At 39.3% G+C, this 25004-nt stretch overlaps 2 protein-coding genes across 3 annotated transcripts in view; one reads left to right on the plus strand and one right to left on the minus strand.

Moving 5' to 3' along the window:
• The window catches only part of FBXL13 (F-box and leucine rich repeat protein 13), a 214648-nt gene that overhangs the window by 95344 nt on the left and 94300 nt on the right, over positions 1-25004 (minus strand). The window contains exons 10-11 of the mRNA XM_040472848.1: positions 5706-5758; positions 1742-1842 (exon numbers count right to left, since the gene is read on the minus strand). Coding sequence (XP_040328782.1) covers positions 1742-1842; positions 5706-5758 — 154 coding nt within the window. The remainder of the gene's footprint in view (positions 1-1741; positions 1843-5705; positions 5759-25004) is intronic.
• LRRC17 (leucine rich repeat containing 17) overlaps positions 1-25004 on the plus strand; it is a 112401-nt gene that overhangs the window by 10418 nt on the left and 76979 nt on the right. The window contains exons 2-4 of one of the 2 annotated variants that reach the window (XM_040472849.1): positions 8540-9446; positions 18718-18873; positions 23116-23856. In XM_040472849.1, the coding sequence (XP_040328783.1) occupies positions 8675-9446; positions 18718-18873; positions 23116-23513 (1326 nt within the window). In that variant the 5' untranslated portion in view covers positions 8540-8674 and the 3' untranslated portion in view covers positions 23514-23856. Of the gene's footprint in view, positions 1-8539; positions 9447-18717; positions 18874-23115; positions 23857-25004 lie in introns of those variants that run through there. The other variant, XR_005789460.1, reaches the window with a different exon arrangement.

The raw sequence follows: 25004 nt of genomic DNA on the forward strand, positions 1-25004 counted from the left end.
ATGTATCATTATTATACTATGAAATATCAAGAATTCATACATATATACACACACGTAGAAATTTTGTTCTCTAAAAGAAACTCTCTTGTTTTAAGCATTCATGGATGATTTACTAAAATTAATTATATAAACTGGTCCACCAAGAAATCTCAATAAATTCCAAAAGGTAGAAATAATTCAGCCCACATTTCTTGACCACAGTGTACAAAATTAGAAATTAAAACCAGAAGCCTAATCAAAGAAACTTCAACTACTTGGAACCAAAAATTGTCTTCTAAATAATTATTGGGTCAAAGATGAAAACAAATGTGCAACAGTTTACAAAATGAGAACAATACTTATTAAATCTTACAAGCTTTGCCTATATTCTTATTCAGAGGTAATTTCATATTAAATCTTACAAGTGAAAGAAATCAATTAAATCTTACAAATGAAAACATTAAAAGGACACTTGTACCTTGTACCCAAGTCCAAAAATGACCATTTGGAAAATATAATGAGAAATTAAAATTAAAATTTAATTAAAACCAAGAGTCAGAAGCTTAACCGAATGAGCCACCCAGGCACCCCTTAACAACTCTGAAAGTGTAAAAAATATTCTTAGCTCATGGACTACATTAAGTCAGGCTTTGGACCACACGAGTCATAGTTTGCTGAACCCTATTACATTGTTAACTCATTTATCTACCAAAATAAATTCTAGATTGATTATAGATTTAAGTAAAAACAAATCATACAAGAAAAAAATAATAAATGACATCAAACACCTGGAAGGAAGAAAACCTTTATTTAAAAGTTTAAAAGTATCAGAAGAAATTTCAAAGGAAAAATTTGATAGATTTTACTAAACAGACTTGACTAAATTGTGGAAACTCAATTAATGGGATAAACAGAAAATATGTTACCACTTTTTTTAGGCTTACACATTTCTAGAAAATGATCAGAGACAGAAGATAAGGAAAATAACCACCTAGAATTTTCTCTAGCTTTTTCAAATGCTTTGCTGTTATTTTTCAAAGAATCTCAAAAAGTTATATTCTCAAAAATAATTTATTCTTTCGCAATAGTTTGAAAAAAATGTTTTGAATCTCTCCCAATATGATTATCTTCTCTTCCTGATTAGTATTTCCTTGGTGAAAATAAATAATTGAATGACATAAAATTTGAATATCCTGTCAACTTTTGGTGATGTCTTGTAGTCTTCTGTCCCTTCTCCTCCAACGAAGCACTAGCTGAGGAGATGCGACATTTGTATTCAGCCCATAGATCAAAAACAACTCGTATCAGATTTCCTGGAGGTGGTGGAGGTCCCAACAGGTAACCAGAGCATGGCAACAAGGAATATGGGATCACAGTGTTCAAGGTCAAAGAAAGGAGGGCACTGGTGTTCTGTTGTCAAGAAGTCCAGGCATGGGACTGGAATTTAGAAGCCAGGCTCCATTGCCCAGGAAGGAGGACCAGAAAGAGACTGGCAGAGCCTAACTCAAGCTACTGGGCACATTGCTATAAGAGTGACACAGAAATGTTGGCCAAGCAGAGGACCAGTTATTTAATCTGGGCCCGCCCATGAGGGAGAGAATAGGCACCAGGTTGGGGACTTGAAACCAGCAGTCCTGTTACTAGATTAGTGGTGCCATGATGGTGGGGTGCTAGATGGTTAGATGGTGGGGAGTGCTGGAACAAGCCAGAACCTGGAGGAGCATCGCTATTTTAAGTATAACACCTATAACACAAACATTACCTCGGCAGCAGTCTCATGGTCCTGTTGGTGATAATTGTGTTAGATAGATTGAGGTACAGGACTCCAGGACAGCCTTCAGAGATGTATCTCATTGATTCATCCTGCATAAAAACAGAGGGAAGAATCTTATCAAAGTCTAACAGGGGATGCCTGAATGACTCAGTCGGTGAAGCATCCAACTTTGGCTCAGGTCATGATCTCACGGTTCATGGGTTCGAGCCCCGCATGGGGCTCTGTGCTGACAGCTTGGAGCCTGGAGCATGCTTCAGATTCTGTGTCTCCCTCTCTCTCTGCCCCTTCGCCACTAGTGCTCTGTTTGTCTCTCAATCTCTCTCTCTCTCAAAAATAAATAAACATTTTTAAAATTTTTTTTAAAAAGTCTAACAGGCTCTGTTATTTCCCCATGATCTCTCTACTATCTATCTCCCTGCTCCAAAAATACCATGCAAAGCTTGGTCTCTTCAATTCTTTGATATTGGCTGTAAGTCAAATTAAATAGAAGGTGATGGTTTTGTTTGAAGCTTCTTTACTCTCTCCCCTTCCCCTTCTTTGGAAATCAAGTCCCATTTGATCACAGTGACACTTCGTTAAAATTTGAACCCTTGCAAGTTCAACTCTGACAGGAAATTTGAGCTTAAGTGTCAGAGTGTCAAACGCTCCTGACTCTTCAGATGCATGAAAGTGATTAAAACCTGATCTATTCTGAAATCATTCTGAAAGACAGGAATAGTAAATGTTCTCAACTGGACTTCATTAAAAGTGACTCCATATTTACACATATAAAGAAATGTGTGTGTGTGTGTAATTAAGTTTTTGTGGTTCTATTACTGAATTATTAAAACAGCTAAACAGATTCTCACCAAATTTATGGTAAGTTTGAGATGGCCTGAAGTAAAATATAGGCTACATACGTGTTGAACGTGAAGTTCAGTGTTGAGGGTATTGTGGGCAACACTCTCAAAGATTCAAGAAACCCTCCCCCAGAGAGCTGAAACTGGGGTGCCAGGGTACAATTCCACTATGACATAGATGAGACAGCAAAACAAATAGTGATTTCAAGCATGAGCCCTATCTTGGCATTTACAAGACCAGATCACTTGCAAGCTTTCATTGCAATGAACTCCTTCCCATATGGGTAACTACTTATAAAATGCTTTAGTATGAGTAAGTAGCAGCATGGTTTTTATTTATTTAATTATGGTTGATGAGTCTCCCTAGGGACACCGACAAGGTCAGCTCATTTTAAATATTTGTGGCACATCAGTCCTGGAAAGAATAGGCCATTGCAGGAAGAGGTAAATCGTCACTTGACTAGGGGATGTGGTTTGGGAAAGAATTCTGCATGTTCAGTATGGCCACCTCCAATACCACTAAGGATGGCAAAGGCTTATTTTCAGTGGGATCATCAGTGTTTAACGTTGTATTCCTAGCTATTTCCCAGTCAAGGATATTAAAATAACAAAATCATGCAGTTGTAAAAGCTGTAGTTCTGCTGTAGGGAAAGGTACAAGTACATGGCATGAGTACAAGGGCACTGTATTCTTGCCACTGCATTCAAGCTGCCAGTGATTTTTCTAGACACTCCAAACTAAAATGTGTGATTTAGATATACATAGATTGATTTAAAAAAAAGTATGCCGTACAAGTTTCCCAGAGGTATGGAGAGAATAACCATAACGAGCGGCATTGTACTTTAATATAAACAAAATCTATCTTCAAAAATGTTCATGGTACCAATCAAATATCAAAGTGGTTGTACACCTGTTGAAAGTCTCTGGCAAAAATGCAAATGAGTTGGGCAAGGAGAGGATAGAAAGCTGGTTTCTACACCCACCCTTAGAGAGGTAACCACAGAAAAGATGAAAATGTGGGGCCAGGAAGAGCAAGATAAAGTATGTCTTCTGCACCATAGAGGAATCTGATTTTTCCTTTAAGATATGGAGGCAAACCATTTACTGGATTTTCCTGTCTGGCAGAGCTTGGATATCCAAAAAATTTCAGATGAATCCTATTCTCAGTGTTTAAAAGAACTCAAGTTTCAATCCCCAAACACTTGAGTACATAAACTCAAAAACTGAGTATCCTTATTGCAAATGGTTTCTGAATTTGTCCACAATGCACTCAAATCTTTCTAAGTGTAATATATTCATAAGTCAAGTTTCTTAGAAATAAAGTTTTCTGAAAGGATGTTACATGGCTCCTTAAATGTAAACCTGTCTCCCCAGTCTATGTCTCAAAGCGAAAAACAATAGTAAAATGTAGCTGGATAAAATCAGCCCTGTATAGTATTAGACTCCAAAACTGGGAAAGACTTTGATGTTCACAAATTCAATCTGGATGGCATTGTTTTGACTTTCCTATTACCAAGCCATATTTCAAGACTGTGATCTGTTATTCAAGTGCAGAACTGAAGCTCCCTGAGGACAGGAACTGAAACTTGATTCATTTTAAGTTCCCTCTAACACCTGTATTTTATAGCGTATAAACTCCCTGTATATCTTTATATATAAAAATAAATACATCTTTAATGTAGTAGGTACTAAAAATATCCACCGAATGAAACAGAAATTTGAAAGAAAGGACAATAATGATGATGCTGGGAGGTAGCAAGGAGGAGTCAAGGGTGTGGATGTCACTCTGGAGTTGCTGCTTAATGAAGCATGACACAGTCAGACTCCTCTGTTTTCACCCTGCTTCTCCCACTGTTCTTTCTGGAGATTCTTTGCTATTTCTTCTCTGTCTACTTCTAAAAGTCAGCAACGCCCCAAGTTTTACTCCTAAATCATCTTCTCATGCCTTCTTTCTCTCTCTAGGCTGACCATATTCACTTTTGTGATGTTAACTAAGCATACGAACATGTCAACCCAAGATGGAATCTCAAGTTCTGTGCCATGTTGTCCATTACCTGCTAGATGTCTCCATACAACTCCATTCATTAAACAAATGTATAGAGTGTTTACCATGCCAAGATCTGTGCTATGTGCTATGACTACCACAAAAAATAAGACACATCTCCTGTGCTTTGGGCCCCGTAGGCTACTGGAGGAGGCAGAAACACTGTGATTAGGGCTACTTATTAGAGGGACCCAGAGGAGCTGCAACAAACCCAGCCCTGGGAGTCAGTGATGTCTTGATAAAGCAAGCAGTACCAAAAGTAAGCCTTCAAGCCTGACAAAGAGGATAACAACACCTGAGGACAAAGCGAAAGGGCATTCCATGCCAAGAGCACAGGCTGAGCAAAAGTGAAACAGCAAAGAGCAGCTTGGCTCATGCAGCAAAGAAAGCATAGCAGTGCATGGTTGCTGCAGCTTAATGTAAATGCAGGGATTGGAGCAAGATGAGGCTGGAAAAGGAGGCAAAGCCAAGAGTACAGAGGGTGTTTGAGGTAGAGCTTGTTAAAGAGCTTTGACTTTATCAAAAGTGTAGGTGACGAATGTGTGTATAAATTATGGAAAATGGGAGTGAAATAATCAGATCTTCCTTTTAGAAAGTGTATGTGCTCACAGGGTGGAAGACAGATTGCAAGTGAAAGAAAAGCTTGGAAAGAAGGCCAGGAAGGAGCTGCCCTGGGTTACATGTTCATTTCTGTCTTCTTTGGCACACACCTGATAGCTGTGAAGACCACTAAAATGAGCCTATTGTCTCTACTGGGACCCAGTTTTTTCTGTCTCAGACACACATGGCCTTAAATATAAATATAGTTCATTTTTGTGTAATTGTTGAATAGTTTCCACTTTCCAGAGACTCCAACCTTGGGCATATAGCTACAGGATGAATAATAAATAGCACTATACAAATGGGATAACATTTCTTGCCAATGTTTAACATAGTTTGCTTTTTTTACACATATGATCCTAAATGAGCAGACAGGCATGCATTTTGGCAAAATCTTTATGTACTGGCACTCCAATATAGCAAGTCTGAATCTATATAAATAACAGTAAAATAAACTTCATATACTCACTGTGAGTGTTGGGCAGTCAGAGACATTCAGCTCTTGCAAATTTCTACAGAGGCCTAAATCAAACAAGTTAAACATTACTAAACAACATAGCACAAATGTTTAAACTTAAAATTTTTCCATCCTACATTCGATGCGATGTATTCATTAGAAAACAAACAAAAATCTTGGCATGTAACTTGTTCTAAGTATATGGTTCCTTTTCCCAGAAAACCGATTCCTCCTGGCTTTAAAATTAAAATATATACACATGTTTATTATTGCTTGAGGATTACAGAAGGAAGGGGAAAAAAGAAAAGTACTACTCTGGGAAAAACAGTATATACTTAGAGCTTTGAAGAAAACCAACCTGCTTATTTTGTGGCATGGCTTTTTGCTCATTTTGGGGATTTTGTTTTCTTTTATTATTTTATTGTAAAATTTTTCAAACACAGAAAAGTGGAAAGACTTGAAGATTTGTACAATGAATATACCCATTACCAAGATTCTATTTCTATTGCACGATATTTGCGTTATCACTTCTTCACCTACATATCCATCTTTCTATCTTTCAATCCATCTTATTTTTATGCATTTTGAAGGAAGCTATAGGCATAAGGACACATCCCCCTCCTACCTCAGCATGCATATTGTAAATAATTCAGCATGCGTAATAATTAATAAAATGTTTAGGATTTGTTTAGATTAGATCTACATACAATTTATAATGAATTGCAGAGAAATGGAGGACCAGAAAGGCCAAGTGTCTGATTTGCTCTAGGACCAGGGGCAACTGTAGAGCTTACGGTGTCACAGGGAAGAGGACACATGTCCACAAAGAGCTGGGTAGCAAAGTGTTCTACAATCAGCACTCTGGGGCTAGACCGACAGAAAGTACAACTCCAAATCTGAGACAGAAAACAAGCATCTAGGGGAGAGGACACAAAACAGTAAAGGAGCGGAACACTTGAGGCAAAGAGGGAAAGTCATTCTAGGTGGAGGAGACCCCCATCGAGCAGGAAAACTCCAAACATCCTGGCATCCACACTGCTACAATGAATAGAAAACACATCTGCTGCTCATAACCACTTAGCCCCACAATAATAACAACAGAAATGTTATTAATTATAAATCGATTTTGAACATTTCTTCCTTTGCCAAGAATGGACTGTGTCCTAAGTAATAAATGCAAACCAAAACCACTTTCAGAATTTAAAAGTGAAAACAATTCTTTAAAATGTACAGATCTTGGAAGTCATCAGTAATACTCGTTAAGGAAGAAAATAGATTCCCCAAACAATGCAATAACTAAATTTATGATATTAATATTTTTAGAGAATACTTACCTGAGAGTAAGTCATGCATTTAACAAATACTTATCAAGAACCTGTTACGTGGGGGCACCTGGGTGGCTCAGTCAGTTAAGTGACCGACTTGGGCTCAGGTCATGATCTCATGGTTTGTGGGTTCAAGCCCCGCTTGGGCTCTGTGCTGACAACTCAGAGCCTGGAACCTACTTTGGATTCTGTGTCTCCCTCTCTCCATGCACCTTCCCCTCCCCCACTCACACTCTGTCTCTCCCTCTCTCTCAAAAATATAATAAAACATTTAAAAAATTTAAGAAAAAACAAAGAACCTGTTATATGCCAGAAACTCTACAGGTGCTACAAGTACAGCAAGTGAACAAAACAGACAAAGGTCCCTGCCTTTAGGGAGTTCACATCCTCACTGGGGGAGGCTGACAGTAAACACAAGAAGTAAAATATCTACTTTGACAGGTGGTGATTAGTGCTGTGGAGAAAAATAAAACAAAAAAAAGAACATAGAGAGTGGCTAGCAAGTGGGAAGAGATGCCACTTGACACAGAGTGGTCATAGAAGGCTTTGCTCAGGTGACATTTGAACCAAGATGTGCAAGACTTGCCAAGGACAGTGCTGTTTACTTTGAGCATTTCTGTATCTCACATTCAATATGGTTGGTGATTGGGAGACAGTACAGGAAAGAAAAAACAAGCTCAGGAGAACAGCTGTTGGGGACCTACTTTTTTTTTTTTTTTTTTTTTTTGCCCATCTCAAGGCTGTTGGAAGTATCCCTTTCATTTCTTGAATCTGATGTGCTGATATATTACGTGTTTCAGTTTTCATAACGCTAAGCCCTGAACAGTAGAGTACGACTCCTGGACCAGGTACTGTGAAGTGTCTTACGTGCATGAGCCCGTTTCATTCTCCTAGCAATACGACGAGGTATCCTCAGCCCCATTTTTTTTAAGTTTACTTATTTGAGATAGAGAGTGTGAGCAGGGGAGGGGCAGAGAGAGAATCCCAAGCAGGCTCCACACCGTCAGCAGTGAAAAGCTCGATGTGGGGCTCGAACTCACGAACCATGAGATCATGACCTGAGCCAAAATCAACAGAGGTGTAACTGACTGAACCACCCAGGCACCCTACATCAGCCCCATTTTACAGATTCTGAAGTTGAGGTTAAATAACTAGCCTGATGTCATATAGTTAAGCAAGCAGGAGAGTCTTCATTGAAACTCAGGGGCCAAACCCTTGGCCACTAAACCAGACAAGTGGGAGGGTGCACTCACCACTGTTCAGGATGTTCCTTTATTAATTGCAATGTCTTTGCTTAAGAGAAAAACAAAAAACTTATTGTGGTGATCATTTCACAATATATACAAATATTGAGTCATTATGTCACACACCTGAAACAAATATAATGTTATATGTCATTTATACTGCAATAAAAAAATATACATATAAAGAAAATGAATGTTTTTTAAAAAGCTGCTACTATCTGTTAATAACACAATGTTCACAGTGGTTCTTCAGAGATGTTTTTCTCTTGCAACCTAGGGACTGCATCGGACCTCAGCTGGGTCTCATCGTTCTGAATTGCATTAGTTAAGATTACCCAAGCTTGCATTTCAAAGGAATACTTTCATTGTTCCCTCTGTCACCCCAAGTAATTGGGGCCAGCTGGATGTCAGGATGCGCGTGGTTACGGTGGTAATTCTGCTCTTCTTTTGTAAAGCCGCGGAGCTCCGCAAGGCCAGCCCTGGGGGCTCGAGAAGCCGAATGAATCATGGCCGGGCGGGTGGGAGCAGGAGAGGCTCCAACCCCGTCAAACGCTACGCGCCAGGCCTCCCCTGCGAAGTGTACACGTATCTTCACGAGAAGTACTTAGATTGTCAAGAAAGAAAACTAGTTTACGTGCTGCCTGACTGGCCTCAGGATTTGCTGCATATGCTGTTAGCAAGGAACAAGATCCGCATACTGAAGAACAAGATGTTCTCCAAGTTTAAGAGGCTGAAAAGCCTGGATCTGCAGCAGAATGAGATCTCCAAAATTGAAAGTGAGGCTTTCTTTGGTTTAAATAAACTTACTACTCTCCTCCTGCAGCACAACCAAATCAAAGTCTTGACAGAGGAAGTGTTCATTTATACGCCTCTCCTGAGCTACCTGCGTCTCTATGACAACCCCTGGCACTGTACTTGTGAGATGGAAACGCTTATTTCAATGTTGCAGATTCCAAGAAACCGGAATTTGGGGAACTATGCCAAGTGCGAAAGGCCACAAGATCTAAAAAACAAAAAGCTGCGGCAGATAAAATCTGAACAGTTATGCAATGAAGAAGAAAGGGAACAATTAGACCCGAAACCCCAAGTGTCAGGGAGACCCCCAGTCATCAAGCCCGAGGTGGACTCGACTCTTTGCTACAATTACGTGTTTCCCATACAAACGCTGGACTGCAAACGGAAAGGTTTGTAAGTTTCTTAGTTTTTCATTTTCGTGGACGATTAAAAATGCTCTTTGAACCTTATCACCCTCCCTACACTCCACCGTGCCTTGGGATTTCTGGTGTCACTTCCACCAGAAATCTTTTCCCGGTGACAATGGAATTTACTGCAAGCTTTTCTAGGGTTCGGACTCAACACGGTTGGGGTTTTGGGGGACAGTAGAGGAGGGTAGAAGGTATGCTCAGGAAGAGCAGCCAGTTGGGCGCTACTCTTGTTTGCTAATAAAACCTGTGGCTGTCAAGAATCCCCTTTATCTTAAATCACAATGTGGTATAATTTAGGCAGACCAGTGGGTATAAAGACAAGTCCAAATGCTGTCTATATAATGTGACTTAAAGCGAAAACATAGTGTGCATCTGTGGGGAAATTACCTCCAGGAAAATCATGTGTGGAAGGGAACAGGTGAGAACACTGTGAGAGGGAGGCTATGTGGGATGTAATGGCGCGTCTGTACTTCTCAGAATTTGGCCTCAAGGTTTTTTGTTTGTTTTGAGAGCGAGAAAGACAGAATCCCAAGCAGGCTCCATACTCAGTGCAGAGCCCAATGTGGGGCTCGATTCCATGACCCTGGGATCATAACCTGAGCCATAATCAAGGAGTCAGATACTCAACTGACTGAGCCACCCAAGCACCCCTGGTCTCAATGCTTGCTAAATGCTTGCTAACATCCTATATCTTCATTGTTCCCAAGTTCCCCAAAATAAAACCTAAAAGTATTGAAAGAACTAAGCTGAAAATATTTAATCCAAGAAGTGTGAAGCTAAGAAAAGCTTTCCAGAATATTACCTACTTCCTGAAAAATCACTGCTGAGTTTTACATCCCACACAGTTTTGGTGTGGTGCTGCATGGGGCACATACAGGATTAATTCATGAAATAAGAAAGTGGGAAACTTTAGTAATGCTCTTGACAGGTTAGTGAAGACATTCTCAAAGTGTGGTCTGGGAACTGCTAGTCTACCCAAGGAGAACCAGCCACAGGACAGTGTCTGTTTCATTTCTGGCATGGATTAATGACTTACTCACAAAATTCAATTAAAGCTAGATGTCACAGGATCAGATCACATTAAAGCAGGATGTCATTCCTTCCACTTATTTTAGGAGGTTTTGCTTTGTTTTGTTTCTTTAAGAACAGAAAGAGAAGGTTAAAAGCAACATAGAGACCCTGACTCCTTTCCAGGGAACCAGAAGCAGGAAAGTGTTGACACTGAAGAGGCAGGCAACCTGAACCAGGAGAAAATTTGTTCATTTATCAGCCAAGAACTGCACAAGCCTTGCCTCTCTGTCCCAGACTCCATAAGTGGCACCTGGTGAGAGCAAAGCACAGCCATGTGACATGGAAAGTTTTGCTTACTACAACACCCTGTGAGACGTGTATAATTTGGTGCCATAGTAGAACAATTACAGTGTCATGACCAGGGAGATGCCATGCCAGGATCCTCTGAACTGGAGAGCAACTGTTCACTAATTGAAAACCTATTCTCCAGGCACTCCACACACATGTTCTGCATAGCTTCCAGTAAGGTAGCACTATCCCCATTTACAGCTGGGAAAAATGAAGCTTAGCGAGGTTCAGTGACTTGGTTGAGGTCTCACAGGTAAGCAGCAAAGCCAAGATTTGAAGGTTGGTCTGCCTGATCATGCCATCTTCTTTGATCACATTCAAGCAAACAGCTGCCTCACCAATGGAAAGATTAAAGAATTCTAGAAAAGTCAGTATATGCAGTTTCTCTGCAGCCAGATTGGGTGAAATTTCCCTGACCTTGTTACAGTGACTACTTAGTGTTTCATGCTGAAGAACATGTCTTATTAGCAATGCCTTTGTGATGCTTAGATTAAAAACTTAAATTACAGGGGTGCCTGGGTGGCTCAGTCAGTAGAGCGTCTGACTTCGGCTCAGGTCATGATCTCACGGTTTGTGAGTTCGATCCCCGGGTCAGGCTCTGTGCTGACAGCATGGAGCCTGCTTGGCTTTCTCTGTCTTTCTCTCTCTCTCTCTCTCTCTCTCTCTCTCTCTAATAAGCATTAAAAAAAAAATAGACCCGGGGCCCCTAGATGGCTCAGTCAGTTAAGCTTCTGACTTCAGCTCAGGTTATGATCTCATGATTCATGAGTTTGATCCCTGTGTCACGCTCTGTACTGAGAGTTTGGAGCCTGGAGCCTGCTTCGGATTCTGTGTCTCCCTCTTTCTGCCCCTCCCCTGCTCGTGCTCTGTCTCTGTCTCACTCTCAAAACTAAAAAAGCATTAAAATTTTTTAAAAAAACTTAAATTACATATTTAAAAAACTAACACAAAGCTACTAATCCTAGACTTGGGTTAGAAAAATTACTTGATAAAGCTGAGGCTCTCCCTTCAAGCTAAAGATAATTTGCACTTGTTGCATCAGGTGATAAAGTTAAGTTTGCACAGTTAAGTTCATTGATTATCTGAGAAAAATGCCATCGACACAAAATCAAAGACTTCTACAGCTAGATTGCACTATAATTTAAGAATAGATAACGTGTTAGGAAATATCTGCCATTTTTACTGCTTTACTGCTCTTGGGCCATTAAACCCCCCCACAATGAGCCTATTTCTGCCTTTGTCTTTTTTCCCATATTTTTGTCTCATATTCTTTTGGCAAACATCAACTTATAAAAACAGAAGTATTTTCTGTTTTCTTTCCTCAACTTATTGTTGTCTAAACACGACCTTCCAGATATGCCCTATAAACTCATTTCCCTTGTGTTAAAATACACCTATTTACTGGAAACAATACACACTATATATATAATGATACTGACTCATACATGAAAGGACAATTCAAGTTCCTCCAAATGTTAATGACTACACAAAGGAGAGCATATGCCATTTATATTACAAAATGAAGGGCAATTTTGTCTTTTAATATCATACATATAAATTGCCTTCACTATTGATATAAATTTATGAATCAGTTGATAGTTTATTTTTTGTAAAAGCCATGGTCTTGTCTCTGACACCCCCTGTACCCTCAGGTACTGCCTGGAACAGGGCTATGTGCTTTAGACTGATGATAATAACTGTGCTGCCTTCTTTGCTCTTGCAAAGGCAGTAATTTAAGCAACCTTTAAAAATAAAAATACATAGAATTAAAAATCATGGCTAGAATTCAAGTATGACAATCTGTATTTAATCTGTAATTTTCCTATTTCCATTCTATAAATAGATAACAAATGTCAAATACTAAGAATGTTCAGCAATTCATTTCTAGTTCCCTGCCAAAGAGTAGTAATACTTTTGCTTATGCTCTACGTGTTAGATACTATGTAGAATCTAAAGAAGCCCAAAACATGCTGTCCAAGGTGGAACCAGCAGTGGTGTTAGTGAATAAAAGCTGTCTGCTAAAGGCTCTGTGTGCCTAAGACATAGCGATTTACATGCATTATGTAATTTACTATTCAGCCTTCAAAGAGCACTATTACTACCCTCACAAAGGAGGAACCTGAGGTGTAGAGAAGGTAAGTTGCGGGGCGCCTGGGTGGTGCAGTCGGTTAAGCGTCCGACTTCAGCCAGGTCACGATCTCGCGGTACGTGAGTTCGAGCCCCGCGTCAGGCTCTGGGCTGATGGCTCAGAGCCTGCAGCCTGTTTCCGATTCTGTGTCTCCCTCTCTCTCTGCCCCTCCCCCGTTCATGCTCTGTCTCTCTCTGTCCCAAAAATAAATAAAAACGTTGAAGAAAAAAATAAAAATTAAAAAAAAAATTAAAAAAAAAAAAAAAAAAAGAGAAGGTAAGTTGCCCTTCTAAGGTCCCACAGGCAGTCCCAAGCCATTGACCACCATGCAAGGTCATCTCTTCCTTCATGATTCCAGGTACATCAACCAAGAAAAATGTATAAAAGCTTTCTGGGTGCTTTCTCCCAGTACTGATTCTCCTTTTTTTTTTTTTTTTAATTTTTAAAAAATGTTTATTTTTGAGAGAGAGAGAGAGAGAGAGAGCGCGCGCGCGCGCGAGCGGGGGAGGGGCAGAGAGAGAGGGAGACACAGAATCTGAAGCAGGCTTCAGGCTCTGAGCTGTCAGCACAGAACCCGACGTGGGGCTCAAACCCACACACTGTGAGATCATGACCTGAGCCGAAGTCAGACACTCAAGCAACTGAGCCACCCAGGCACCCCTACTTATTCTCCTCTTAGGCTCTGTATGATATACCATGTACATGAGCACACACAGAAAACCCAAATACAGATTACCCTAACTCAGAAGTTGTGCCTTTCCCAGCTGACAGATGATGAGTCAGATGGTGTGCATAGGGCACCTAATATGTGCCAGTTTGACCACACAACCTCAAAAATCACTAATTTTGCTTTAAACGTTGGACAGCACGAAAAAAGAAATAATAGCTTTATTCACTGGGGGGCAGGCAGTTTGCCAACAAAATGTAGTCTTCCAAAGGGAATAAATGTGAAATTAGTTGAAAGGCATGTTTATGCCACATTGAGGTAAATGTATTTGCCAAAAAGACATGAAAGAATTGAAAACTGCATTTTTAGCTTTATGTTTACCAGAATCATTTACAATTTCTAAGGATTCATTTTACTTCTGAGATTTGGACTGGGGGGAATTATGCAGGTAAGGTACTCTCAGCTGCCTTTGAAGTTAATTTCATCGCTAGTTTAACAATGATTAATAATTTTTTATTTGCAAAATCAGGGTTATTTATGCCTCTTTGCCTACTACCACCGAGCCTTCAGAGTAGTTCTGATATTACTGACAACTAAGATATTGCAATCCCACTAAGGGGCGCCTGGGAGCATAGTCAGTTAGGTGACCAACTCTTGATTTCAGCTCAGGTCATGATCTCACAGTTCCTGGGTTTGAACTCCAAATCAGACTCCACACTGACAGTGTGGAGCCTGCTTGGGATTCTATCTCTCCCTCTCTCTCTCTCTCTCTGTCCCTCCCAACTTGTGCATGCTCTCTCTTTCTCTCTCTAATTAATTAATTAATTAATTTAAAAAAGATAGCCCACTAAATGGGAAATTACATGGAGAAATTTTCCCAGTTCACTCCTCAGACTCAGCAAATTTTGGTTGGGGAATGGTAAGGTTTGTCAAGGGTGACGATAGAGTAGATGAGGTATGTTTTGAGTGTTTACCAAGAATTTTAGGTAGCAGCAAATAACAATGTGGTGCCTGGTCTAGAAATAGGGACATTGACCAAATTTGACTTGTGGCTATAATCTTTATCATTTTACATTTTACATCATTTTACATCACTATTTGCAATTTTCATTCAAGTTTAAGATAAAAGAACTAAAGAATTGTTTTTACTCGTCAGTACAACAAATAAGATTTTTCCATGGTTTTTCTAAGCCATACTAGTAAAGGCTTTGGGTTGTATATCCTGGTTTACTTGTGGATCCTATTTTTACCCTATTTTTACTGCTGACAATGCCAAAGTTGGTTCTGCAATTCATAGTCCCTTCCCAGCATCCACAGGCCCTGTCATACTGCTTACACTGAGTTTCAGGGAGTTCTCATAAACTATTTTTTCTACCCATTTATTTGTGGTTTACCCACTTCAGCTTGTCCCACAGTGGTTGCTTGGGAGGTCTCTGTCATCCACCCCATGTCCAACCCAACAGATGTGGATTCAGCAAGCAAATCCTGATAAACAGCCTGCTTTCCAAAACCTAGGAGATACTGCCTGTGGTGGCAATGAAGATCTACAGTTCTTAATGGCCTTATAGGACCTTAATGAGGACTTGAGCTTTTATTCATAGTAAGATGGGAACATCTGGTGGATTAGAAGCCATCTGGGGAATTGACATGGTCGTATTTATGTTTTGACAGTTTAACATGGGCTTAGGACACTTTGGGGATAATCCAGACAAGAGCTGATGTTGACTTAGAGCAATGTGGTAGCAATGGAGGAACTGAGAAGAGGTAGGATCTTGGGTATTTTGAAATAAAACTCTATTCTGCTTTTAAAATCTTGCTAAGAAGATGCCACAGCCATTTTCAATAATTATTCCAAACACTATAATGTCCACAAATTATTTCTTTGATTTGTCCTCCGTTGTCTCCGTGGTTTTTAATTATTGCTTGGATCTCCATTTACTTGTTTAAATGTAGGACCCCAGAGAGAATATAGCTCTTCACTTGGGGTCTTGATGATCCTAAAGGGAGGAATACCTCACTGTTGGAACATTATAAGTTCAAGACTTAAAATCTTTCACCTTTCAATTATATTGGCAGACATAATTCTAAGTCAAACAGAATAGTGCCTTACCAGAAGACAAAAATAAGCTCACTCCATATTTTTTTATTTTTATTAAAAAAAATTTTTTTTAACATTTATTTACTTTGGAGAGAAAGAGAGAGACAGAGGCGTGAGCAGGAGAGGGGCAGAGAGAGGGAGACACAGAATCTGAAGCAGGCTCCAGGCTCTGAGCTGTCAGCACAGAGCCCAATGCAGGGCTCAAACTCAGACCACGAGATCATGACCTGAGCTGAAGTCGGACACTTAATCGACTGAGCCACCCAGGTGCCCTGATCGCCCCATATTTTAAAAGGACTTTTATTACAAAAGTGCTCAGTATCCTGAAATCATCAAACTCAATGTTTCATGAGCTCTTTTTACAATGTATTATCTGTGATGAACTACCCCAATACTTAGTGGCTTGATACAACACACATTCATTATCTCACAGTTTCTGTGGGTCAGGAAACCAGACATGGCTCAGCTGAGTCCTCTGCTTGCAGATCCTTCACAAGGCTGCAATCAGTGTGTTCACCAGGACTCACGTCTGTGGTCTCATCTGAAGACTCAACTGGGAAAGGCTCCTCTTCCAAGCTCATGTGGCCATTGGCAGAATTCAGTTCCTCAAGGGTTGCTGGACTGAGGACCTGAATTCTTTGCTGGCTATTTGCCAGAGGCTACATTCCTTGCCACGTGGGCCTCTCCAATATGACAGCTTACTTTATCAAAGTGAGCAGAAGAGAATCTGCTGGCAAAATAAAAGTCATAATCTCTTGTAACCTGATTGTGGAAGTGGCATCCAGTGACATTTGCTGTGTTCTATTTTTGGAAGCAAGTCATGGGTTCAGGCCATATTCAAAGGAGGTATTTACACAAGGGCATACGTATTAGTAGAGAAGAACATGGAGTGCCTTTTCAGAAGCTGTCTGACACATATGATTTGTTTAGGATATATTAGGCATCATCCTAGGCCTCCACCATGAAGTTTCTATGGTGGGGAGGGGACAAAAATGAAAACAATCAGTAAAATGTATACTACATCTGATGGTGATAACTTACCATTGAGGAAAAGCAGGGAGTATTTGTTATTGCTAAACTGAAAACAGGAGACATCATTTTAAATACAGAGCTAGGAAGGTCTCATGGCCACCCAGTGTATTGACTCCACCTCAGTTCCTCCCCCACTCCAACTTTACCCTGTGCCAGGCTTGAGGATTCAAAGGCAGATGGAACAGCATGGAAGAAACAGAAAAGTAGCAGGAGCAGAGTGATTAGAAGCATTTATTCTGAAGCTAGCATGTGTATTTAAATCCTAGGACTATAACTACAGGCAAATTGTGCCTCCGCTTCCTCATCTGTAAAATGAGAATAATCATACTTAGCCCATAGGGTTCTTGTCACTTAATACTTGTTGGAACATACAGAACACTTCCCGCACACAGATACCAAGATACTAAGATCCCATCGAGACGAGAAAGCAAATTTAACAGTAATAGGGATACTAAAGAAGGATTTACCAATTCCATTCCATTTAAGACCATGGATTTGGGGTTTTAAAGGGGAAAAAATAAACCTGAATCTTTATGAAAATAAATATACTATGGACTAAGAAGTCATAAATACCAGAGTTTTGGGGTTTTTTTTTTTAATATTTTGAAGAAATTATCAGCAATTCAATTATCCTGTTCCAAAAATATTATCATGGATAAATGGATACCACCTTTTATAAGCTTATTTTCTGTAACCAATTCAACAAATTTTATTCACAAAGCCTTTGGGTCATGCTATTTCTCAGTTATCAGTTAATCTGGACATTTTATTACTTCTAGTTTTCTTTTGTGGAAACAGGCTTGTGTCTCTTCACAGTTCTCACTTGCCCTACTTAAAATTAAATAAAACCTCCTTACACTATCTTGCCAATGATTAAGAGGGCAAATATTACACTAAAATATAAAATAACACTATATTTTTTAGGAACTCCTGAGTGGCTCAGTCGATTAAGTGTCCAACTGTGGCTCAGGTCATGATCTCCTGATGCATGGGTTCGAGCCCTGTGTCAGACTCTGCTGACAGCTCAAAACCTGGAACCTGCTTTGGATTCTGCCTCCCTCTTCCTCTGCCCCTCTTCTGCTCACGTTCTGTCCCTCTCTCTCTCCCATCCTCCCAAAATAAATAAACATTAAAATATTTTTTTAAATAACACTATATTTTTTAAAGCATAATTTAAAGAGAAATGTAAATAGAGACAAATTAGGTGAACCTTGATTTCCTATTAACCTGTGAAAGATAACCTGGACTCCTCTTCCAGAGGCTTTTTCTCTAGTAGTAGTAACAGTAATAGTGTTGTTGTTCCTGAGGTGTCTGGGAGTCTAGGAGTGCTGGAATATAAACTAAGTCACAAGGATTCAGGGAATACATGCTGAGGAAGAAGCAGGGGGCAGCAGGTCAGGACTACGCTTCCTCAAATTTTAGCATCCAGGGAAAGGAGCCATAAGATCAAGGTCAAAAGCTTTTTGTTAATTTTTTAAGGGTAGAGAGACCTGAGCACTTTTTGTTAGCAGAAAAAATCGAAGTTGAGGAATGAAATGAAAACACAACCCAGGGGCAGCAGTTAATAGTGAAAATTCCTTCCTTAAGCAGATGGGAAAGGTTTGGAAGGGACACACATAGAGTGGTTTGATTGATTTCACTTCCTTTTAGCTTTTTTTCCCCCTAAAGCTTCCCAGGTGCTTCTAATGGACAGCCAGGAGTGAGCCCCACCGCCATGTCTAGGACATTTCTCTGAACAGCTCAGCAAGGAGTGATATCCATTCCTCTAAGCCTGACACACCTGGTCCAGGAGGCTTTGTTGGAGTTAGCACATTCTATGTCTCATTCATACCAATGTTCTTTAGCTTTAGATGATCCCTTTCCCCTTTATCTTTAAGAGTTGACCCTTCAACCACAGGTGGAACAGTAACTAAGAAGATGGCATGGGAGGAAACCTCGATAACCAGAATGTTATTAATTTTTCCAGAGCTGAAGAAAGTTCCAAACAACATCCCTCCAGACATTGTTAAACTTGACTTGTCATACAATAAAATCAACCAGCTTCGACCCAAGGAGTTTGAAGATGTTCATGAGCTAAAAAAATTAAACCTCAGCAGCAATGGCATTGAATTCATAGATCCTGGTAAGTTCCACAGAGTAGCCCTTTAAATGGGTGATGAGTATTCTCTGGGGTTTTTTTCCCCCTTTATGGCAACATGTATGGTAAGTACAATTTAGTTTTGAAAAACCTATATAATGAAAATTTTAAATTAAACATGATGCCTAAATCAGAATTTGTTTGGCACTCAGAGAAATATTTACCAAAATGTTGCTTTATGAAGGATATAATACTGTATATTACTAAGCAACAGTTATTCAGTTGGTCCAAATAAGTGTTTTGTAGAATGGATTTTAAAAATAAGAATATGTGGTCAATAATATGTTAAACATGTAGTGACTTTTAAAGAGAAATTCAGATTTGGCATTTTCTTTGCTATTCATGAAGTTCCAATTTGTTTAAAGTAAACTTGAAACAATCTGCTAAGTACCAAGCTCATAAATTCATATAAAATGTGTTCAAGCCAGAGCCAGATGTATTTTATCTAATCCCAGATCCAGATTAATTTTCTTTTCCATCCCTCAAATCTCTTCTCCATTTGCTAATAATAAAGCCTCTGGCGAAAATGAGCATGTTAAGTAAACACACTGCATTTGGAAAGAACTGAGAATTACTGCAATACTGATCAGATTTGGAACATACATAACACACATGCCTTCATAGTGCTGCTTCAATATGAAAACTCCAGTCTATAAAAATGATTATTGATACTATTAATAATATAATGTTAATGTTATAAATGTTTTCAATTCAGTTGTTACTTCTGCTTTGCTTAATGATAATTTAATGCCATTAATAGAACAGTAGGACTTTAACATTGTAGAAGTACAAATTGAGAATGAATGTTCTGGAGCTGCAAACGCATATTTTAGTATTTGTAACAACTTTTAAAATATTGAGGAATCATAATTTAAGGGGTGTCTGGGTGACTCATTTGGTTGAGCATCCAACACTTGATTTTGGCTCAGGTCATGATTCCAGGGTTGTGGGATTGAGCCCTGCATCAGGCTCTGCACTGAGCTTGGAGACTGCTTGAGATTATTCTCTCCCTCTCTCTGTCTGTTCCCCGCTCACACTTGCATTCTCAAAAAAAAAAAAAAATCATAATTTAAAAATTTCCCAAAGGAACAGCATTATGCTACACTTATACCTTAGCCTGTATAGACTTGAGGGTGTCTTTAAATCATGAGGTCAAAAGCCATTTTCATTTCACAGTGAATAAGAATACAACAGAGATATCCTTCTCCCAAATGAAGTGATCATCATGTTAGTGTGGAGGTCAGTGACTGATAGCCAGTCTCCACAAAGCCAGGCCACAGGGTGAAGAATCTGGAGATGGAGACCCTCTCTTGCTGCAAGAGAACCAAAGAATTGCAAGACAAGCATGCCTTGTCACAGGTCCCTGGGCTTTCACGTATCCAGAGCATCAGTGCAATCGAGTTTTAGAGTTATCTCTAAAAGAGACTGAAATGTTTGTTATTCTAATGGCCTAAGTTAAATTTATTAAAGGAGTGAGTAATGGTACAACAATATTTTAATTGTAATGGAACCAGTGTATTAAGAAAACTAGAGTAAAATGAAAAAACAGTGTAGAGATAGATAATAATGCAATGTGGGTTTGTTTTACTTCGAGTGATATTTTTCCCTCATCAACTATGAAGTTCCCATAATTGCAAGGATTCGTTTACCATCCTTGAGATCTCCTGAAGCCTCCTGAACTTGTTTACCCAGTGTGTTTTCCTTGCTGACTCACAAGGTGAACTCTTGTTACCGGCAATAGTATTCTTGTTTTCTCCTTTGTTCAATTCAGTCCCAGGAAGGTATTTTCTACATTAACAAATATGTGTTGAGCACCTGCCAAACGCCAGCCACTTTCTTGGTATGTCTTCTGGAACAACAACAAAAAAGTCTCCACACTTCAATAAGTCAAAATAGCCTAAAGAAGTTTCTAAAATAAAAGACCTTCTATATTTCAGGACCTATGAGATGAAACAGTGTCAAAGTAAACTCTGTTAACTACTTATGTTAGCAGGTATACAAATGCAATGAGATTTACTGGGGTCTTTTAATGTTTATTTATTTTGAGAGGGAGCAAGCAGGGGAAAGGCAGAAAGAGAGAGAGGGAGGGAGATAACCCCAAGCAGCTTCCACACTCAAAGCCGATATCAAGAGTGGGCACTTTACCAACTGAGCCACCTGGTGATTTACTGGTTTTAAAAGGCATGAAATAACACTCTCATAAAATGCCAGACTTTATTGCAAAAGAGAGAAAGAAGACACCCTATTAAGGATTTATCTCTTTTGAGAAACAAATCAAAACCAGCTTTCCCAAATGCCTGAATACATATGGTTTAAGTAAAAACTATAGCACTTTCAAAATAAAATCTAGGAATGTTTTCACATGCTTTCAGTCTAAAGGGCTGACTTGTTTCAAGGAAAGTAAATTGTGAGATCATTGACTTACAGAGTGTTGGCAAATAGGGGGGAAAATGCAGTGTCTTCAAAGCTGTCATTATACTGGCTGACGTTTTGCTCCTCCCCAGCCCCTGCCCTCTCCCAACACTCCCACCCAGGCCATTGCTTTTGCACCAAAGTAGAAAGAATTCTTTTTAGGGGAAATTATGCATTTTGTCTGAGAACAAATGATATGAAAATGGTTCATGATATTGGTATTAGAGCACATTTTCCAAATCCAAAATACGGACATTATATACCCTAAGTATTTTAAAACAGTATTAAGGGGTTCTGGGTGGCTCAGTTGGGTTAAGCATCCAACTCTTGATTTCAGCTCAGGTCATGATCTCTTGGCTATGAGATGGAGCCCCATGTTGGGCTCTGTGCTGGGCGTGGAGCCTACTTAAGACTTTCTCTCTCTCTCTCTCTGTCTCTCTTCCTCCTTCCCTCCCTCCCTCAAAAATAAATAAATAAATAGACAAACAAAAAACCGTAATGAGAAAATGTTTGAAATAGCAGCAAAATGTTTGAAATCAAAGTTGACCAGTGAATTCTAGGGTTAGTCCACATCAACTAAAATCTATGTTTAGATTTCCTTTTTACTCCTGGAGGGGGAAAAAGAGTTTTGTTGTCTTATTTCGTGTTACATATTTGATATTTGCTAATTACGCACCCTCCAGCAGAATTAAATACATATGGATACAGAACTGATAGCTACCACAGCTTGCCAAAACACAACCAGATGTTTTCAAAATGTTGATAAAAATTGTTTACTTTTAGACTCTACAGGAGTATCATTCCCTCCCCCTAAAAAGGGAAAAGCTTCTTCCTAGGCATTTTCAGAGTTTGCTGTTGTCCCAGGGAACTGTCAGATCATCACCATACACATTTTTTTCATTTTTTATGCACTTATGTCTTACATTTGAAATATTTTCCTAATTCATGCCTTTTTTTTTTTTGTGGCATCTTTCCAGTGAGTATTTAAAAAATGCACATGAGCCCAGAAACCATTTTTAGAAAGCTAACATAAAAGTGATTTTTGAAATAAAATATTGTAGTCAATTAAATCAAGGGAAAAGCTTTGTGTGAGCAAAAACATACTCTGGAATTTTGCATTGAGACACGTTACCGTTACGAAAATATAATTTAGACCAAAATCCTCCAACACGGAAATTCTCTCCACAAAGGTAGTTGAGGAAAAAAGAAAACATTTATTATTGAATAAGCATTAAACCAAGATGTGACGCGCATCACAGGCAATCTTCTAAGCGATTGCAAAGCTGAAAACGCAATACTTACATGTTTTCAGGATAAGTAACTCGTCCTCAAGTGAGAGGGCTTAACAGCATTCTTTGTCATACACGGGGCATCTTCACTCTATCTGGTAATTGAGGTGGCCAGTTATGTTAGCTAATTGGCTTTACCCAGAGGAAAACAAATTCCATCTTCGTGACTAAGGAGCAAGGCCCCTACCCTCCCTCAGAAACTGGGAGACAAGGGTACTGGCTCCCCTGACATTTACATTTCAAAGAGATGGCTCTCAGGTCCTTGAGGAAGACATTCCTGGCTCATAAAGTTGACAGAATCCCTGGTTAGGCTTCTAAAGGATATGTATACATTTCAAAGAGAGGATAAAGTACTTAAAATTACAAGTTTTCTAAAGTAAAACTCTGAGAAAAAGGAGAGGAGGGAATTTTTTTTTCAACAAGGAGAATTAGGTCTCTCATTTTTGTGTATATGTCCTTATAATACGCCATACAGTTGCATGTAACCCAGCTACTCATTGCGTTAATAACTACTTTCTGTTTCTAGCTGCTTTTTTAGGACTCACACATTTAGAAGAGTTAGATTTATCAAACAACAGTCTACAAAACTTTGACTATGGCGTATTAGAAGACTTGTATTTTTTGAAACTCTTGTGGCTCAGAGATAACCCTTGGAGATGTGACTACAATATCCACTACCTCTACTACTGGTTAAAGCACCACTACAACGTCCACTATAACGGCCTGGAATGCAAGATGCCTGAAGAATACAAAGGGTGGTTTGTGGGAAAATATGTTCGCAGTTACTTTGAAGAATGCCCCAAAGACAAATTACCAGCCTACCCTGAGACATTTGATCAGGATCCGGAAGATGATGAATGGGAGAAGATTCATAGGGATCACACAGCCAAGAAGCAAAGTGTAAGAATCACTATAGTGGGATAACTTAGGAATTGTTTTGGTTGCAACTGGTTTTGAATTTGCTATACCGGTGTCAGAAAACCATATGTTTACATTTTGATTAACTGTGTTGCCTATTTATGCAGGGTTATCCAGTTACAGGAAGGTTCCCTTAATTATTATTTTTATTGTGAGAAATTCTAGCAACCAAGGGAATACTTCCATCCCGCTTGCCTGCCTGTTTGCAGACCGGCCTTTGGTGACGGTTCCACACTGGTAAACTGCGGGAGTTGGGTCCGAATGATGGCATTGGAATTTCATAACATCCTGTATATATGTTTTTACTGCCTTTTGAAAATAAAATTTTAAAAAACTTGGTTCATTTTTATATGCCTTGTGAGAGCTGCTTGTACACACCTAAAGATGATCAAAGTGAAAATATATGAGCGGTTAGGAATAATAAAATATCATTCTCTCCCCTCTGCCCCCTCCCACTTTTTTTTCCAGCAAGTCAGCTTATACATAGAATAAAATTCCATTTCTGATTCCTGTGCATTCCAAAATGTGATCCTGGCAAACCCAAATTTTCAAGTGCTCTTCACTGATTCTTGCAAAAAACAAAACAAAACAAAACAAAAAACTGTCAAGCTAGACCTGAAGGAGAATTGTCACAAACAATAAATAAGAGAATCTGAGATTATATTGGAGACTGGTCAGAAGATGGGACTCAGAAGAAGTTGTAGATGGTGTGAATCATAAGCAACGAAGAGGTATAAACACTAGTGAATGTGGAAATAGTGCTGATTTTTGAAAGAATTCAGACTGGGGAGCCATCTGCCAGTGGGAAATGCCTGAGCCCTTCCTGCTAAGCTAATATGTCAAGCATAAACAAAGGATGAAATTAGAAATCAGGGTCAGGATTTGGGATGAGGTAGAAGCAAACAGGAGGCAGTGATATCAATAGCAACTGAGTAAGGAGGCAGTGTCCAGGAGAAGCCCCATGATATGGGTTTGCAGGTTAGAAATCACTCACCCGGAGAAGCAGATCAGCACAAAAAGAGGAAATGCCTGGAGACAAACCCCATCAGCTTGTGTTTTGGTAGTTAGCTCTACTATTACAAAAATAAAATGAAAAGAAATATATACATATCCTTTACAATACCACTTTTTTCGGGATACCTGGCTGACCCAGTCAGTTGAGCAACTCTTAATCTCAGCTCAGGTCGTGATCTCACAGTTCATGGGTTCGAGCCCACGGTGGGCTCTGCACTGACAGTGCAGAGCCTGCTTGGGATTCGGTCTCTGTCCCTGACCCTGACTCTCTCTCTCTCTCTCTCTCTCTCTCTCTCTCTCTCTCTCTCTCAAAATAAATAAACTTAAAAAAATTTTTTTAAACAACTTTTTCCTTTTTATAGACATTTCCCTTTCACTCTGAGTTGAATACATTTTCATTCTTCTGTCAAGGTATTCCTACAAAGTTTAGCAACTGGTCTCATTTGATCCTTGCATAAAGCATACAAGATAGTATATGACAAA

This window comes from Herpailurus yagouaroundi, unplaced genomic scaffold (assembly GCF_014898765.1).
Source record: "Herpailurus yagouaroundi ecotype Mexico unplaced genomic scaffold, PumYag 100, whole genome shotgun sequence".
NCBI classification, from domain to species: Eukaryota; Metazoa; Chordata; class Mammalia; order Carnivora; family Felidae; genus Herpailurus; species Herpailurus yagouaroundi.